The sequence below is a fragment of the Lonchura striata genome, chromosome 1A (genome assembly GCF_050655825.1).
Source record: "Lonchura striata isolate lonStrDom1 chromosome 1A, ASM5065582v1, whole genome shotgun sequence".
In the NCBI taxonomy this organism is placed as follows: domain Eukaryota; kingdom Metazoa; phylum Chordata; class Aves; order Passeriformes; family Estrildidae; genus Lonchura; species Lonchura striata.
This window is the reverse complement of record NC_140741.1, coordinates 24,868,267-24,888,359: the sequence shown is the minus strand read 5'-3', so window position 1 is coordinate 24,888,359 and position 20,093 is coordinate 24,868,267. Positions and strand designations below refer to the sequence as shown.

At 43.9% G+C, this 20,093-nt stretch overlaps 1 protein-coding gene across 1 annotated transcript in view; it reads left to right on the top strand.

The window, feature by feature from the left end:
- The window catches only part of SYN3 (synapsin III), a 189,038-nt gene that overhangs the window by 9,728 nt on the left and 159,217 nt on the right, over positions 1-20,093 (top strand). The window contains exon 2 of the mRNA XM_021553949.3: positions 11,069-11,568. Within this exon, the coding sequence (XP_021409624.3) occupies positions 11,252-11,568 (317 nt within the window). The 5' untranslated portion in view covers positions 11,069-11,251. The remainder of the gene's footprint in view (positions 1-11,068; positions 11,569-20,093) is intronic.

Genomic DNA, 20,093 nt, shown 5'->3' with positions numbered 1-20,093 from the left:
AGCTGGGGTTGTTTAGCCTGGAGAAGAGGAGGATTAGAGGTGACCTTATCACTCTCTACAACTTCCTGAAGGGAGGTTGTAGACAGGTGGGGGTCGGTCTCTTTCTCCAGGCAGCAACTGACAGAACCAGAGGTCACAGTCTCAAGCTGCATCAGGGAAAATATAGATTGGATATTAGGAAAAAGTTTTTCACGGAAAGAGTGATAAAGTATTGGAATGGTCTGCCCGGGGGGGGGGGGTGGTGGAGTCACCACCCCTGGATGTGTTTTTAAAAAGACTGCATGTGGCACTCAGTGCCATTGTTTAGTTGAGGTGTCAGGGAACAGGTTGGACTCAGTGATCTTGAAGGTCTCTTCCAACCTTGTGATTCTGTAATATGTTTTTCAGGTAGATTTAATTTTAAAGAATTGCTATACTTACATTGTGTATTATTGAACACCTCTGCAATCTGTTTTTATATCACCACAGAGCTCAGTCTCTCTAAACTGTGACCCAATTTAACCTTTCAATGCTTTATTTATACAGTTAGTGACTTGCTTAAAGTTCTTTAGAAAAAACAGAGAAAGGAACACATCTTTTGATCCACAAAAACCCAAAAATTTGTTTTCTTGTGTGTGTGCAGTCTTGAAATAAAGCACAATGTTTTGTGTGTTTTAGTGAACTGACTGCTGTACTGCAACATGCAGGAATATCAGCTCTGCCCTTCAGGTCAAACCTTTGGCAAACACTGGGTATGCAAGTGTAAGCACAGGCAGATTTTGGCTCATCACCTGAACAGGAGGAGGCCAGGGTAAGTGCCTCTGCAAAAGCTGCAGGGAATAAACATTTCCTCAGCCTGCTTTATTTAACACCTGGCCATCTATGCCAGCCGTGGAAATCTTGAAGCCAGAAAGTTACACTCTGGGTTCGTGTTTTGGTTTGCTTTGTTTTTTTAACCAGTTCTGTGCCTCCATAGTGATAGCAAAGAGAGGCATTTGTTCACAGGTGACAAGAAAATTTCAAACTTTCTGGCCTTAATAATCCTGAGAGCACAGGCACTCTGGGCAAGAGCTGGAAATAAACCTAGGAGAGCAAGGCAACTTTCCAGCTGTTACTCAGAACTCTGTGGAGTTTGGTTTGGATTCTTCAGCTGATACTGCAATCTACTCTTGGGCACATCTTTTTGTTTTGTAAATGTATATCCAGAGTAAAATCGGCTTTTATCTGTAAGCTGCAGTCATGTGGGACAGCACTACTTAGCTCTGAAAAATGCAGATTGCCTCAGAGAGGAATAGGAATATTTTACAATGCTGCTTCTGTCATTGTACAATTGTACACAAAGTAGTGGCTACTTACCTGTCCTGCTAGTCAGGACACAGATGTGGAAAGGGAGGCTCCAGAGTGGCTCTCAGATAACTTCTCTGTGAGGTTTGCAGGATGTCCCCACTTCTGTTCTGCCTGCTGCAATGCTGTTGCTCTCTGTGAGCAGTAATTCACACCATACCTTGTGTGCACCCAGCAAGAGCTCACATCAGTGCCTGTGGCTTGAGTTCCTCTCACAGCGCCTGCCGGGGCTGTCCAGCCGCAGAGCTGCTACATGCTTCTCTTCCCCTCTTCCCCTTCCTTCTCTCCTTTCCTTGAGACAGAACTTCTCAAAGCACTGAAGGAGAACCTAAAATAGCTGTGCAGATTCATCCTTTGTGTTCCCTGTTACAAAATGGCCTAAGTGAGACTTTTTTCCTCCAAGAAAGCTTTTTCATTTTTTCCCCCACTCATGGTGGCTATATACTCTCCAGGTCTTGAAAGGTTTGGTGGTTGGTTTCTTAAATAAGGCTGGCCACTCTTGTAACTCTTAAAAGCTTTGTAATTCAGCTATTGATCAGCAGGGGAAGCAGAACTCTTGAAGCTGCCTGTGCTTGGCTCAGAGGTGCAGCATGGAGGTGTATGAGCTGACCTTTGCAAGATCTCCACAAAATCAAGCTTGTCTTCTTAAATGGGAAACCAAGGCACTGATACTGTGTGCCTTTCCCTAAGCTGATAGCAGAAGTCTGTTAAAATCACATTGTGCTTTATTTCCATCTCTGGGTGCAGCCCACTAGACTGATCTCTCAGAACTTTGTCTGGGTCCAGAATCTAATCCAGTGCCTACGCTCATGTATTGTATGTTCTGATGCTTTTTGTCTAAACACAGTATCTGGTGTTTGGAGCCAATTGTGGAGGGCTCCTACACCATCCAGCATGAGTACAAAGACTAGATAGGAGATCAGGCAGGAACTGGGACAGAAGACAGCCAGATAAAAGAGAGTTAATGAAATAAGGCAGTGGTAAAATTTATTACTAGCTTTCTAAAAGCTATTTTCTAATCTTACAAGTGCACCTCTGCTGATGCAACTCTTTATCAATACAGTGTCCCTACACAGAGACAACATAAATTCATAAATTTATGAATATATGAAAACCTTCAAATCTGTCCAGATTCTTTATTGTAAGGGAGCTAAACACCTACCCCATGACTGTCTTGCAGAAGCTCCTGGTGGTACCACAAATATGTTTGGCGTGCATCTCTCCAACCTGCATCCATGCTAGAGTAGGGTCTTATGCATGCTTTTGAGATTGCAACAGGGAACAGGCACTGGCAAGATCACAAAGACTGGGGTGCTCAGTCCAGCTCTGGAATAGGGGAATGTGCCCTTACTGAGGTGAGAAGGGTGTGGGCACATGGTGGAAGCAAAAGGGACATGTTCCACAAACCCACACATCTTTTCATGTGTCTCCATGTGATCAATACCAAAGATGAAAAAAAGTGAAGAAAAATATCTCCCACAAATGTTCAGCATGGTTTGGGTTGGCTGTCACAGAGCTTGAGACAACCACTGCAGTGCTCCAGTTGAAGGTCTTCCAATCCTCATTTTCTCTGTCTCTTTGGCAGGAATAGTCCAGCCAGCCAATCTCCCACCACTTCTACATCACATCAAAGAATTGACATCAAGCTGTCTTACAGTTGTGTCACAAGTCTTGCCCAGAATGCAATAAAACATTGACTTTCTCTTCCATCATCAAATAAATCAGTAAGCATGCTACAGTTCTTGGCTTAGTCTTTGTATTGCTACATGAGATGGGCACATATGGTTAGAAAGCAAATGAGCTACACAAAGTCAAATTACAGGTTTTATTTCTCCAGGTATCTGCTGTTCACACCATCAGGTAAAGTAAAGCTCAAGTATATGATAAAGGTTCCCTTGCCATGTGGGGAAAAACTGGGAAACTGGAATATGCTAGTGCCTGGAATGATGCAAGGGGAAGAAATAAGGTAGATGGAAATGGCAGCAAAGCTTAGATGGAATATGTTTGTACTGCAGATAGTTTGGAGGACTTCAAATGTTTGAAGGAAAACTTTTTGACCCCTAGAAGCATAGAAAATTTGAGAAAGAAATTGAGTTTTTGTGGCAGCTTATAATGAATTAGAAGCATAGATGCAAGAATTATGAAGTTGTGTTTGAAGATTTTTTATTTGGAAATATGCAATAGAATTTTGTCTTATAAATATATCAAAAGTAATAAAATTTGTGCTCCAAATAGAAAATTCTTCTTATCGCTATCAGTTAACTAAGAATTATCTCTTAGTTAATTATTTCTTCCAGTTTCACAGCCTATAACACTTTCTTCCCTACAACATATCTACTTCACTTTATGGTAATGAAATATTTTGTTTCCAAGTATTTTGAATAAGCAGTCTATTGTGGCAGAACTGAAATAGAGTAGAAAGAAAATGGCACAGGAATGAGGAAGTGATCACAATCAAAACATGAGCCCCATTAGCACTGGGCAAGCTGCTGCAGTTTCCTTTGAGACCCTGTGAGTTGTCAGTCCCTGAGGCATCTCCTATCTGCATGAGCCCTAATGCATATTGGCAGGCCCTACATATTAAATACACCCAGCTTCTTGATTTTATTCAGATCAGCACTCTTCAAAGCAGCACGCCTCTCAGCTGAAGGAAATCCCTGCTCTATTAATGGCGTGTCTGGTGCCACTTTAACTCTTATCACCATGAAATCAGGACTTGCACAGTTGCTGCAGGAAACTTGAAGCATGTCTCCCAACACACGACATGAACTGCATCAGATCCAAGATTGGGAAGGAAAAAGACAGGGCCTTTCAAGCCCTGCTTACTTCCTTCTTACGATTTCATCCACTTAATATGCAGAGCATTTATCTCTGCAAGTTCTCTGGTTTGTAGCACTGTGTCCTGCTTTCCCTTACTATCGCCGTGAGGAGCCAATTTGGCATGTGTGTAATGGAAGCATTAGTGTTGCTATTGCTTGGGGTAGGAATGACCACAGCACTCCTGGGAAATAAGAAATTGAGCCAGGATGCAAACTCAGCTGACTTTGAGATGGAGATGACTCTGTGGCATTCAAGGATTAGACACACTGCTTGCTCCAGTTGTGCTGGGTCTGGCCTTGCTGATAAGCAATTATTGATGTTGAACAGACAGGCCACAAAAGGCCTCCATAAGCTCATTGACAAGAGGATATTACCACCGAGACAACACTGCAGCCATTAGGTGCCAACAGGATTTTCAAAGTGAGACTAAAATGATGAAATAATATATTGTTTCCAAGAAGTAGCATGTTGTAATTTGTTCTTGGGGGATATTAAAGCCAGAGAGTATTATCATAATATTCAGATTTATTTTTGCTAGAAAATTTTTCACTATTGTTCATGGCTTTAGTCATTTTCCTTTGCAATCTACTTGAAAGTCTGGTGATCTGCCAGAGGCATTTTTTCACTTCAGATTGTTTTTCCCCCATCTTCTTTTCCTCACTTGCCATTATTAAATAATAGGCAAAAGAGGAAGCAGATTTGCACATTTGCTGTGCAAAAGAGGGTATAGCTTCTGGGACATGATCCATTTACACTTGGTTTGATATGAATACCCCCAATATCTTCAGGAGATAAGGCAGTCCCCCTACCATGAAACTGCTATGTAGAAAGCCCTGGCAGCTTTGCAAGAGAAAAATACAGATAAGGTTTGTGAAACCTAGACTTCCAGTTAAATACCCACCCAAGCAGGCAGAGAGCTTTTTTTTTTTTTTTTTTTTTGAGAGCTACAGGAATACAGCAATAGGACAATGGAATCATTGCACCTTTATATGCTCCTGTGCCTTAGTGAAGCATGTTGAATATTGTGAAGTGATTAGCTTCTAACAGAGAGACATCCTGCCATCTCTGACAATTTCTCTGTTTGAGCAGAGAAATCAATGCACAAGAGACTGAATCTTGTGGAAATCCACAGAAGGATGGGTGGAACTAGATGATCCTTAGGATCCCTTCCAGCCCAGGCCATTCTCTGATTCTGGTGAGCTGCTGTGTAACACGAGGAGGAGACTTGGGCTCTGGGTGGGATTATTGCCCTGACAGATCTTTCTGCTCCCCTGCCCTGGCATCCCCTCCAGCTGCAGGCTTCCAACTTCTTGCAACTGCCTCAAAAGACACCATATGGCTCTGCTGGTGTCAGTGGAATTTGTGCTGTGGTTTTACATGCTCTGGAAAATTTAAACCAGTGTCTACATTAGAGCTGTATTCTGTAGCTGGTGTTCAGGAAAGCTCTCTGCAAACTGAAAACCAACATGGAAACTCTGCTTGCCTCTGTTCTTTGGGCTGGCATACAGTCTTTCCAACTCTTATGCTTTTTGTATGTGCTTCAGGTTTACAAAATATGGAGTATTTGGTTGGGTATCCTTTTCCTTTCCTTTTTCTTATGCGGATTGTTGTAATTTCCTGATTTACAGTTTCAGCTGTTGCTGAAAAATACCAATAAATGTTTAAACATGTGAACCTCTTGAACCCGGGACTCTGGCAAATGAAATAAAAATCCAACAAAATTTCTAGTTAATTTTAGAACAATTTTTTTAATTGTGCTTTCAGTTCTTCCCAAGAAATGCCAAGTTATGCCAAGCTTGGGATGTTGAAACCATTCATGGTGAAACACTGAAAGCTTGACAAAAATAAATAAGCTGTTGCTTTTCTCTTTTTGAAATATACTAAAAATTGTGGAAAATACAGTTTTAAAAAATATACTGTGTGTGGAAAGGCATCCAGCTGGATTTTGAGTTTCCTAACGTGGCTGTCCCTCCACAGAGATCGACTCCCACGTAATGTCAGTACACCTGAAGGCAGAAAGGGATCCTTGGGAATGTATTAAGACTTGAATGTATGCTGAAGATGATCTGCAAAATGGATTTGAGGGGTGAAAGTCAATGATTGTTGCCAGGTGAGGAGCAGCCCCTCACCTTCCCACCCACCACGGGGCAGAAAGAAGAGTGCAGTCCCTAATGCTCAGGTGGGAGGATAATCCCTCCACAGTGTTTTTCCATCCTGCTGCCCCCAGCGTTGCTCTGTCAAGAGCAGTAATCAGATGCAGGTTGGTGTGGTTGTGTCAGTTCATTACCTGACAGCATGAGATAAGCTCAGGGGAAATCTAAGCGTGGGTAACAGCTATCAGCCAGCTGAGCTAGGCTCCCTCCAGACACTACTGCTCATCAGAAAATAACCCAACAAGAGGTTTAAGTGAACATTCTGTTCTTGTTTTCTAACACATGTCAACAGGTTTTCTGAGATAACTTGCGTCTCCATGGAGTATATCCTTGAGAGAAAGCAGGTAGGTGCATGGCTGCTGTCAGTGTGCTGAGTATATTGTATATCTTCCCTTGCTCTTCCAAAAATATCAGCCAGGAAGTTTAGCTGTGTGTTAGTACGCGGCTGACAGTGCCAACCTCTTGGCTGTCGTTTTCAAGGTCAGCTCTAACTGATCTTCTTGCCTCCTTTAGTTGCTCACATTGTTCCCTTTTGATTCCCTGACGGTGCTCACATTGTTGGGATTTCTGTGTGCTCCTGCATTGTCTGCTGGTTAAGCCTATTCCTGCTTGCTTCCTCCCTTTCTGCTCCTGCCTCCTCCTCCTCTCCCCATCTCTCTTCCCTGCTCTCTTTCCTCAGGACTCACACATTCTCCTGTGCCTCAGTTATCATTTCCTCACCCTGCAGCTCAGACCAGATCCCCAGCCTGCAGCTCCATGGCCCAGATGCTGTTTTCCCAGCCAGTTTTCAGGAGCAGCTGTTTCACTCAGCAGCAGATGACTCCTGCTTGGTGAGAAGCAGCTGCTTGTCTTACAACTTGAGGAACTCCACAGGAGCTGTTGCTTGGTCTGGAAGCAGCCCATGGGCTGTATTTCCAGCTGTGCAGGGATCTCCCTTCCAGCAGGCAAGTTTGTGCCTGGCACAGCATTAAGTAGGGGATGTGTCTCCATGTGAGCCATAGGAAGACTGGTGTACACAGGGAACATATGATTTGATGGTGTAGAGCCAGCAGCTTTCCTGCCTGTGGCTTTGGAGTGACAAGAATCCACTCAGCAGATCTGTCTTGCTTCTGATGGAGGTGTAGGCTCCTGCATTTGTTAAAATTGCAGCCTTGCTCACTTGCCAGGGTAAGATCTGTACATGCACAGGGTGGATGCTGTGCTGCATAAGAGCTAGAGAGCCAGATTTGGCCTGACAGGCTGAGCCCTCAGGAAGTCCACAGAGAGTTTCAAGCAGTAGAAAAAACAGATCCTAACCTACTCAGCCTGTGCCTGTATGAAAACACCTACTTATGAAAGTTAAATAACAGTAAGTGTGAGTGATGCAAAAGCAGACTATGAGGTTTTCCAGCAATCAAAGCAGTGTAAACTGCTGGCAGAAAAGCTCCTGGCAGTTTGCACTGCTCCCATTGCAGAGAAGATCTCTGAGGTGGCACTAATGGCAATTGACAAATTGATATAGTGAAGCTTAAAAAAAAAAAAAAGATAAAATCTTTTCTAATTACGTTAGCCAGATCATTAGAAAAATGTATGTAATGAGAGGATGGTCATCACTCTGAGATGCCCAAAGTTGAGGCTCCTGGCAGGAACCCCAGAGTGAAAGCAGGTGTTGCTCTCTGCTGCAGCAGTGACATCCATTGATTTTAACCTCCGTGTGCTTTGCCAGAGGGAGATTTCCCTGTGACATCAGACCTTAGGTTTCCTCTCCTTCCTCCCCAAGCCAACGGCATGCAGTCCAGTCTTAGCAGATAGTGGAGTCTGTGCCAACCAGCAGGGGGAAAGGCCAGACTAAGTACAAGGTCCCAAACTCTCTAGACAAGACAATTTTGCCAGCTCCCAGTATCTTCTGGGCAACAACTCCCACTATGAAACCCCCAGTGGAAAAAAAAATGACAGGTCACTGCAAATATTCCTGTTCAAAAGGGTCCAGGAGGAGAGCGGTCATGGCCTTGCTCTGAGTATGATAAATTGTTTAGTGTGAGCACTGGGCACAATTTGGGAAGCTCTGTTGCAGAGGAAAACTGTGCCTTCCATGCACCTCATGGAATACTCTGGCCTGACCCAACCTTGGGACACCCTAGGTCATAAACCTCCATGCTGTTCTTCCCTCACTGCAGGGCCCAGCAGAAACATTTGCCCATTTATTTACTTGCTGATGCTTTGCAGGTTACCCATGTTCATTTGGAGAGTGCAAACCTCTCAGGGGAAGAAGCAGCTATGCAAACACCTGGTAGAGGGGAAAAAGCACCTTCACAATAATGCAAGTTTTTATAGGCTCTGTCCCAAGGATACTGGCTTGTGACAAGAGCCCTGTCCAGCCTTTATGGCTGAGGACAGGTTCCCTCCCGTGGCTGAGAGCTGCCATGGCAGGAACCAGCAGCTCTGTGATGTTGTACAGGTCATGCAAAGAGCAGGAAATTTCTGCTGCAGGTGCTTCTCCCAAGACCAGTATCAAATGTATGCCCCATGTCTTGCCAGTTAACACCAAGGCCCTAGAAGAGAGCATGCCTAATAGCTGGACACAGTAATGGGGTACTTATCTGGAGTCCTTCTGACAGTAGGCAGATCTCTGGGATGCTCCTCTTTAACCAGGACTGCACCAACTCCTAAATAGATTGTCAGTCAAGGGAAGGGATTTTTCTTATTTGTGATATGCAAGCGGAAAAGACATGTCCCTGAGCAGAAGACAGCACAGCCCATTTTTACCCAGTCTGTGGTATATAAATCCCCCAAAGCCTTTGTGGGCTATTCCACCCAGGCCATCCTGCACAGGTAACAGTGGATGGCTCAGTTCTGGCACTCACCATTCCTGCAGCAGGACAAGTGTTGTGTGGGTGCATTTATGGGGTGAGTAGCTAGCTCACAATTCATGGGTACTCTCCATTACCTGCTTTTTGGAACAATTCCTGCAGGCAGTGCTACTGAAGTGCTCCCCGGTGTGTGTCTGCTGATGTTGTGCAGTCACCGGGTGCACCGGGACCAGGCGGGAAGTCAGCACAATACCCGAGATACATTATCGACTGTGAATGTGGCAGGAAGTCATTAAAGATTTCCTGAGCCATTCCCTGGGAAAAGACTACCTCCAGGCTCCAGCAAAGTCAGAGACCTTGCACTGCCAGGGCTTAGAAATCAAAAGAAAAATTATTCTAGTAAGCCAGTTTCAGCAGCTCCAGGAGGGAGCCCTCCGCTCCAAGTGGATCCTATGCCTGCAGAGCCAGGGTGGTGATGGACTATGAGATTTGGGGATGTGCCAAGGGGCTTTTTGTAGCTTGCTTACTTCCAGTAGGCTCATCTGAGCCTCTCTAAGGGTTTGGGGGCTACAAGAGATACAGACATGGACAGGTCTGACTCTTTTGCCAGTAAAGCTTTTTAAATCCCTGTAGCTGAAAATAAATTAGAGCTTATTTTAAGAAAGCTGTTTGGTTGCTCCATGAGCTTTCACCTACAGATCCAGGATGGAGATTCACAATTAGTTAGTTCCCTTGGACAACTGGGAAAAGACAAATTTCTGCCATCAGGAGGCAATCAGAGTTTGGGACAAGAGGGTGAGCAGTAAGGGAAAACAAATCAGGTGCAGGCAAGCAGCTCCAGTATTTGCAGGGGGTCTTTCAAAAAGACTTGAGAGGGGTAAGGCATAATTTAAACAATGATACCACGGATGCATGAGACTCATCTCATTTGATGTATGGGATAACACTCATTTTTGTTGCTGCAAATATGTATGTCTTGAAAAACGTATATGCTTTACCAGTAAAAATTTTCTTTTGGTTTTCCTCTAAATCTCACCAACCAAGACTCAAAGGCTATCTTAGCAGATAAAAATTTCTCGGGAAATTTCTGTGGAAGTCTGTCTTCTGGGGTGTACCTAGAGGTGATTTTTTTTTTAAACTGTGAGATTAAATAATTGCTGAAATACTTAATACTCTGAGTAAAAACAAAGTCATCATAATCAAAGGAAAAGAATAAAATACTTTTATTTTACCGTGTTTGTTTTCTCACTTGAAGAGATGAGCAGAATCAATTCTCATTAAAACAAAACAAACCAAAAACACCACTGAGAGAGGGGAAAACTGTGTGAAGATTAGACAGCCAAGTTTCTAGTTTTGAGTATGTGCAAAATTCCTACAAGTTAATTTCTAAAATTCAGATAGCCTGCTTGTATCCACCAACTAATCACCAGTGAGGACCTGCTCAGAGTATGTGCAGAGAGGAGGAAGGGCAGAAAAGTGTCATTTCTGTCACTGAAATTGATCAGAATGCATATGGGAATTTTTTTTTTTGCTATTTATTGTTTACATACTATTTGAATTTCAGACATTTATCCCTTACTTTCAGAACCTTGCTCACAAGCCTACCAAAGATGATACAACTTTGTATCCATTTGGATTATTTGCTGGTTATTCTGTAATTTTCAACACACAAGATACCAGAAATAAGATGCCTCTAATTTTAAAATTAACATTTCTCAGAGTAATTTTTTCTTTCTCCACAGTGATAGAAGATAAGCTAGTGCAGACTGGTCTCTACTGACCAGAAAATGTGTGGGGATGAGAATGGTGACACATATTTTGTCCTAATTGTTTGACTGTAGCAATGTGGAATACTGCATAGCAACCAGCAGTCTTTTCTTCTCTTGTTGATTAAAGTACCTGTCTAAGAGACCAAAAGGGGGTTACTTAACTCATTCTCACAGTATCTATCTCACATATATTTCTTTTATTCTCTTCCCACAGGAGAGAAGGAAAATATAGCTGACAAAATTAGGCATATATCTCCAGCACAATTTGAAGGGGTAAAGCCTGCCTGTGTGGACTTTAAGGAGGTACCCACACTGACACAGAGACATCCTCCAGGACTGCTAATAGCACTGTTCAGCCCTGCTCTTGCTGAGGAGGTTTCCCCACAGCACTGCAACGATGAATTTCCTCCGGCGGCGTCTCTCAGACAGCAGCTTCGTGGCAAATCTACCCAATGGCTACATGATGGACTTGCAGCGCCCCGACAGCTCCACGAGCTCCCCGGTTTCTCCTGCCACGGAGAGAAAGCACCTGCAGCCACCCCAGCCCTCGCACTCTTCCTCTACCGGCAGCAGCATCTTCAGCTCCATCTCCAGCGCCATGAAGCAAACCACGCAGGCGGCCGCCGGGCTGATGGACCACTCGGCCGGCCCCGCGCCCCCCGTGGCACAGAAACCCAAGGTCCTCCTGGTGATCGACGACGCGCACACGGACTGGTAAGTCATCCCTGATCCCCCCTAATTCAGCTCCAATGCTCAGGGAATCACAGATAATCTGCAGGGGGGTCCGCGGATGCTTTCACATCTGGGAAAACAGCCCTGGCCCACTGTTGGTGCCTGTCAGACAACTTGTGTGAAAGGCAGAACAGGATTTCTCATAACTTTCTTGGTAATAAATGCTCATTTGGTATTCATTGACTAACTCCCTCATAGCCTTAATATATGAATATACATAGGGCGTTCTTGGCTAAGCAGGCTTAGCTAAGATGTCATAGCTAGCAATGAACCTACGAGGTCGCAGCTGAAGGTGTGTTAATGATGTCATTCAGCACCTTAATCCACTGTGCTGACTCTAAAAATTGAAAGTGACTCAATATCTCCAGCTCTCCATCTCTCTTGAGCTTTTCTCTGTATGCAAATTTATACGTGAATTATGTAAATATAACCGAACTTCTTACTACCTGTCAAGGACCCTTCACCTGCTAAGCATAGCAACAACTGTTGGCAAAAAGATCTCAGGCTCAGCTAAGCCTCTAATTTGTCTTGTTCATGCAGGTCTCTTTACAAACAAAAGTTTGGAAGTTTGTTTCCTATGATATTGGGTAGCACAACAAACGCTACAAAGTGCTCCCAACTGAAGTCTTTTGAAATGTTAGAGAAATTACTTACTGCCTTTTGTATGCTCCTTTTCAAAGCATTAGAAAAGGTTTAGAAAGATTTAGGCAACTTGCCTGAGAGTCATATCCGGGGGAAATATCCAGAGAATGTGTTGAGAAGATGCTCTTGTTTCATCTGCCAGCTTGTTGCAAGACAAAAGAGACTTCAAAATAAAAGAAGCTGGGTTATTAGGTCTTCATCAAGAGATATTATTTAATTTTTCTATTCATCCCACACCACTCTTCAGTACAGTAGTTACCTTTGGTCTTCTCTGTTTAACTAGAAGAGTAGGGACAAAGTGAGACCCTTTTCAGATGCTTAGCTCTTACCTTAAAAGAGACCATGACTGAGTACAACTAGTCCAGGCATCTTCAGCCAACTTGAAGTAAGAGAGGGAAAACAGTGGGATTTTTCTCAAAGGAAGAAAACTTCTTAAGTGAGTGGGAAAGTCCCTGATAAGGTTGTCACCATTAATGTTTCCCTGGCCTAGTGCTTTTCATCACAGCAGCAGCTCCTCAACCAGACCTGATCTCTCTTTCCTGGGTGCTCTCCGAGTCTCCCGCAGGCTGATGCTCACTAACCTCTGTCTCTGCGAAGTGTTTTTGCAGTTCCTTGGAGATGCTGCCAGGTGGCAGTCCCTTAACACGGCATCCTCCGTCTGGGAATGGGCGTGCCTTTGATGCTCCAGCATCTGGAGCTTAGCCGGCGCTGTGTAGCCCAAACACTGTAATCACAGAGGAAAGCCCTAGCTCAAAGGCCAATATAGTTTTTCCTTGAGATTAATGGTGCTGGGGTAGTCAGTGCAGGGCAAAAGACAAGGAGGGGCTGGACCCTGCTGCAGTGTTTTCATGTTTTAAAATACACACACATCATTTAAATCCCTGCCTTTATATCTCCCAGCTGCTGTTCTCTCATGCAGACTTTGTGGTCTGTGAGCTGAGCTTGCTGAGGGAGCAGCAGCTGGGATATATAAAAAGGAAGTATACCTTTCTTTAAGCAAGGCTACCCATGCTCTCACTTCTCTAAGCACTTCTCACATCCTGCTGTCTTGGCTATCCCTCTAACTTAGACATTTCTAGGAAAGATGGGATATCCCTTTCACTTACCCCAGCTCTCTGACTCAACCCACAAGTTTGCAGATATCAAATTCTCCTTGCAAAAGCTCCCTGCCTTTACTTTCTCTAAGGCTGTGAGGACAGTGAATAAAATTAGTGTATGAATTCATGATCATACCCTGATGTACATATGACATGAAAAACAAGGAAAGACTATTACTAACCCTTGCTGTCCATGGCTCTTTGTAGCATGGACAGAAATACACGCCTGGAAATCTCCCCAGCTTACAGGCTGGTCCTTTCTGAGAGAGCATAGCAATGCAACCATAACAGTGGGTCACGAGTGCTTCCTCCTGGTTGATTTTTGTATCTCCAGGAAACTCAGAGAGATCTTGAGAGCAGCACTGAAGAGCAGTGGCTCCATGGCTCCATGGATGTTTATTTTTGGTAAGGTACTTCTGAGCAATGCCAGTCATCTTCTTAGTCTCAGCCAGGGTGCTATGTGAGTTCAGGCTGAGCAGTCTCAGGAAGCAGTGTTTGCCTTGTGAGAGCTCAGCTGACGAAGCTGATTTTCCAGGGATTCTGACTATCCCCTCTGCATCATGTGTGGAAACAGTGCCAGGCTTTGGAAGGTGAACAACAGCACATTGTTACTTCTGTGCTGGTGATGCTGGGTTGGAAAGAGTATCATGTTTTTAATGCATTTCACCTCTGTCTGCTCTGGCATTTCTACTTGTGAAACCTTTGTATTTGGTCTTCAAGAAACTCTTTCCTTCTCCTTTTGAAATAGCCAACTGAAGAAATCCCCAAGAAATAACTACTGCTGTGCTGCCCTTATTTCAAGGGTGAGGGCCTTCCACAGTGCCTCCTCTACCAGAGCAAGTTACACAGGGTTTACAACAAGGGCCAGCTTGTTCACGGACAGGAAGAGTGAGAGACAGTGAAATCTGCCATTTGATTTCTGTTCTCTAAATGAAAACTTTTTCTCAGAATTGGAGACTGTAGTAATATTGCCAAGCCAGACATTAATTTATCATCACTGTTTGTATTACAGCAAAAGACTGCAGTTGTGGGTTAGGATGAGGTGTTGCACAAGTGCTTGACGAAAGGCTTTAACAATCCAAATAGGCAAGTGCATGCTGAATGCTCTTTAAAGTGACAAATGAAAATCCTTTCTATTTTTGAGGAGCTACTATGTCTCTGATGGCACAGTACAGCACTCAATGTCTCTCAGAGGTCTGAAGGAAAGAAAGAGCATCCATGGGAATCCATGGCCTGTCTTTCACCATAAAATCTGTTCCGTTCTTGACATAAAATATGCTCTGGTTTATTCCAGAGGCAAAGTACTATAAAAACAACGTGAGTCCCACAAAATATGATCAGCTGCTTTCTGCATTAGCAGCAGTAAAAGAAAGGTACATTCTATTAACAACAAGGGAACTCACCCAGCTTTCTGTTAAAGTAGCAACATTTTGACAAATTTTCCGTTCTCCTCAAAGACGCAGCTCTAGACATTGCACGGAAGCACGCAGTGAATTGCCATGTGTGGGATGTGCACGAGGGGAAAATCCTACCTATACAGCTCCCTTGTGCTCTTGGCTTTGACAGGCAGCCCTCAGCCCAGCAGTGAGTGTACCTGTGCATCGACACACCAGGGAAAAGCCTGGCTTCTCTTCTCTCATTATGGGCACATTCCTCAGCTGGGGAGCCTCCACCTGAAGAATGAGGCTCCTTCTGGTGGGCTGGAAGTATCTGTTCCTTGGGAGGCTTCCAGAAACTCATCCACAACTCACCTACAGCAGCTGCCAGAGAAAATGGAGCTCAGACATGAATACACGTGCGTGTGTTAAACACACAGCAAAAGGGAGCAGACCACGAGGAAGGGAGGCAGCAGAACTCCAGGTGCTGGCACATGGGCCAGCTCCAGCAGCCTGACCTCAGCCAGGAGGGAAGCATCCCACCTCTGGCAACCTCCTCACCCACCATGCTATTAAACAAAATTATGCTCTAGCTGGATTGAATTTCTCAGCAGATCAAACAGGATTTTGCATTGTGAATTATTAACCCCCATCCTCTGTGAAAGTGCTCAGCTTTCCAGCCTAATGCCTCATGATTAAACAGCTTATGGGGGAAGTGATCAAGCACAGCTAAGGCTCCTATTAGCCACACATGCTAAAAGCATTGCTTTCTGGACCAGACAGCATAACAAAGTTGTTTTTTTGCATTTGCTGGATATCTAAGTTACATTTGTGAAACAGCTCATGTGGCTTTTGAAAGCCATTGGTGTGTTTTGTCCACGTTTCAGGCTGTTTCCAGAGCTCACAGTGCTGTGTTTGCTGCCTTGCCCAAAATACAAGTACCCTGTGTGCAGCAGTTGAGTACTGTGAGTATTATATACATGAGTATTGTGAAATACTTCACCAAAAAAATAAGTCACAGAGGGTATAAAAATCGCATTGTTTTATCTCCTCTTTAATTTGTAGTCAAATCTGCCTAAACATACTGTCTCCAAAAATTTTAAGATCAAGGAAGAGAGAAACTGTGATTAGCACTGAATTAAATCCTCTTAAAACATTTGAAATGGTTCTTTGTATAACAGTCATGTTATGATTCAGGTCTAATTATGGACTGATTTGACAGAATTACTGCTTTAGACTAGTCAAAGGAAATAATCAACTTCTTTTAAAAAGAAAATTCTTTTTACTTCTGAAACATAAAAATATTGAGCCCTAAATATGTAATTTGCCTAAAAACTTGATTGTGAATACTAACAGTCTAATACTGAATTTTGGTAACATGGGAATTCCTAAATACTGGGACTTTTTACAAGGAATTCCTTTTAAAAATATTCAATGAGTGTCATGAGTCATTTCATGCTTTCAGTAGGCTGAAGGTGATATACTAAGGCTCCCTTTAAGAGGAATATTCCTGTACCTAACTCATTTAAACATAATGAGAAGTTTTAAAGTTTAAGCTTGAACTTAGGAATTTGCTGGTAAAAATGCAAACTTTTGTCTATATTTCCTGATAAGAAAGTGCCAAATCACCTAACATGGTGGTCACTGAATATTGATTATTATGAATAAGTTTTTTTACACAGTGATGAGCTTTTAATGTTTCACAAGTTCTGTGCAACAACGTAGCAATAATTTGAAAAAACTTACACATAAAATTCACATTTTCACAAGTCTGGTTAAAAAGCCCTTATATTTTCATCATTTAGCTTTGTTTGCCCAGGACCAAATATTTTTGCTCCTACACTTCGTGAATTCCACTTCTTGAAGAGTGGAAAGCAGAAAGTGGAGGCAAGTTTGTGTTAAATGAGTGTGTGTTTGTGCACATATGCACGCCAGGGAGGAGCATGGAGAGTTTCTGTATTCCCTAGCATACAGACATGGGGTAAAAAGGAGACAAGGCTGTCAAAACTTTTCAAGAAATTGCATTTATCACATCACTTTTCAATCTGTTTTAGGTATAACACTGTCATGTATGTCTGTATTTTTGTCCTGCATATGTAAAGTATCTTGGGATCTAGTCCCCCTAAATGAAAGGTGATACAGAAATGTAAAGGATTAGTATCATTACAAAAATAGACACAAGGAATATGGAAAACATTCCCCACCAGGCTATAACTATGCTAATGCAAGTCAAATCTGGCTCCTTAATTACTTTACCAGAGTTCCTATAAATGCATAGAATTTAACCTCAGAATGTCCTGCCTAGTCCTGTACATATTAAAAAAAAAAAATCCAACAAACCCAACCCTCAGATATATTTCTCAAGGTTTATGAGCCAGATTTCTTCTGCCTGAAAGTCCATAGCCCTGCCCCAGGGCTTGTCCAAGTTAGGCCAGTTCTACTGCTCCTCATATTCAAGGAGAACTATAGTGGACTGGAAAAAAATATTGCAAAATCCTCAACAAAAAAATGATACCCCTTGCAAACAGCTCCAGGCCATATTATTTAGATTTAGCAATGTGGAAATGTTCCAGCAATGCGCTATTTTGATAATACACAAAACCAAATTGCTGCCTCATATTGTACTTAATGCAGTACCCCACCTCCAACCCCTACCCTCCTACCCCCAGCTCTTTGTGGGCAGGAGGAATGTGACCACAGCACAGCCTGGGTGGGGGACCAGACCTACAGCAAAGTGTCCTTCCTATTCTGACAGCTCGGAGAAGCACACAAAGCTGTGCCCAAAAGCAATAGTGCTGCACTAACTAGTGCTTCTTCTCTTGTGGGGGGATGGCTTTGATTACCCCTGTTTGATGAGCAGGAGGTGGCACAGGAAGATGCTGGGAGGCCACTATTGTGCGGGACTCCACAATTCCTTGAATAGAACGAGTGGTCCGAATGGTTGTGTCTGTGATCTTGAAGTGCTGGTGACTTGCCAAGCCAGGTCTCCCTGGAAAACAGGCCTTCAGAAAGGGAGGACTCACAAAAGAAGATTTCAAAAACCCTTCTCCCTTGCTGCCCCAACACTTCCCTTGCCATCAGCATTCAAGCCCAGAAAATCCTCCCAGCCCTATACGGTGGAATGTCAGATCCCATCAAGGACCTCACCAGAAGGACTTCCTTTATCCAAAAAGACCCAAATTCGTCCTGCCATCAGAGCCCAGCACAACTCCCTTTGGGTGAGGTGTTCCTTCCTTTCATGTGATCCCATAACTCATAATGTTTCAGGGGTGGTTTTACAGTAACCAGAGTGGGCTGGGTTTTGTGATTCTCCCCAGAAGGCAACAGAAGGAGTCTGTTCCCACAGCCCGGCTGAGGATGCTGAGGACACACCTGCAGCACTGCGGAGCTGGCTCTCTCTTCGGTGGCCACAGCAAATCAGGTGGTGACAGCACCAAGAACAAGGTGGTCTTGTCCCAGGGAGGAGCAGGGCTGGTCACAGCACAGCCCTGCCCCAAGGATGGAGCTGCAGCTTCTGTGGAGCTCCTGGCAAAGTATCAGTGCATTTAGGGTTACGTTTTGACCCACCGCAAACCTGAGATTTACTCACTGGTCCTTCCTTGTCAGTATGTACAATGTGAATACCTTTTCTTTCTTTCTGCACTTGCCTCTGGTCCATCTAACCTTTAATTCAAACCTTGTTTTCTGTGGTGTCAAAGCACACATCCAGCACTCTTACTTACCCTTCTGACACCCCTCACCCCTTGCCCCAAGGTATTCTTGCAGAATAAGTTTTAATTACGAACCAGTCCATATCACAGCTGAACACTGCATAAAGGTCTCTAGGCCAAAGTAGATGTGGACAAAAGCTCCAGCAATTTGCAGACCTCAGCATTTATGGAGTGATTTTTCCCATCCCTATGCCCTGGGCAGTCAGTTGACTATCTCAAAATTCCATACTGTGTACAGCTAAGAATTTCTGAAGTGAGGAAAAGTGGTGGAGGGAGTGAGAACTGGCTCCTGAAAGGAAAACCTTCCTTATTTTCACCCTTGAAAAAAGAAAGGGCATAAATGCATCTCTCCTCCCCCTTCCCCTCCCTGCTGCCCTTATAGCATGTAGGGTCTGGGGGGGGGGTTGGAGCATTCCAGCAGCTGCTGGCCAGTATCCTGGAAACTGCCTCCTTTTTCCCAGTCCCAGCCCTTTTTATGAAGGAGACAATGAGGACATACAGTGAGTGCCTTGTGCATCACTTGGGCCCCCAGGCCTTTGACATGGGGATTTTATACAGTGGCTCACCACCTCCCCACCCTCCCTGAGGTGCCCCCCACACCCGAACCAGGGGGCTTCAGCCTCGCCTTTTCCTAGATTATTCAGAAAGAAATTACATGCCTTATTTTCCCAAGGGCTCAAGAGAAATATGTGTAATGTGATACCAGGGAAATAATTCAGATAATTCTAGAATTTACCCATGGATGCCTTTGGGTTTGATTACCCGAGTCTCTTCTTACCACTTCTCTCCTTCTTTCTTCCACCCACTCCCTTGCCCGCCTCTCCCCAAGAGTCCCATGCATTTCTCTCTTCACTGTGTTTTGCTCTGGCCCCTCCATAGCATAGGAAAGGCTGCTTCCTGCTCCAGATAGGAAGTGGTTTCCATGCAAAGTTTGCCTTGGCTTTCTCTGCTTGTTGTGTCTTGATCCAGAGGCACAAGCTCAGTCAGAGGATTTGGAGGAATTTGCCATTACAATATCCTGGTGTCCTTTTGCATGCTCTCAGTGAGGAGAGTCCATTTCTGGATTGAAGGTAGAAGCCAGCTCTTGAGTTTGTAGCTCAAGGCCTCTGTTGAACAGTGATAGAGGTGTGAGTCAGGGTTCACTCACATCACAGGGGATTTGGGCTCAGGCTTATTAGTTCATCTGAAGAATGGCTTCCTGGTTTCCAAGACAGCATTCCAATATTTGCTATATCAGTTCCACTGAGGTCTCTCCTAGGAAGCTGTAAAAATCTGTGAATTAGCCTGAGGCAGGTAATGGGAGGTGAAATGATCATTTATTATTCCCTACTGCTGGTAAAGGTACACTCCATATCTGACAGAAAATTGTTGTATATGCTTCCTCCAGCCATGGTAATTGAGGCAGAATGGTGCTGGTATACAGAATATCTCTACAAAATAAACTTATATCCTTTCCAGATTACTTCATAAGAAGAGACATTGGGTTTCTTATGTCCCTGTAATAATGTCAGAGCTGGGCCAGAAAGCAAAACTTAGGTTTGTTTGATGCCTTTGCACCCAGAAAATACATCCTCTTCCAGAGCATGCAGCTTCTTCATCAGAAAGAAAGAGGGATTCAAGGCAGGTTTCTTTCCTGCAAAGCAGGACAGACATTTGTCTGTTTATCACAGTGCTTCCTCCCT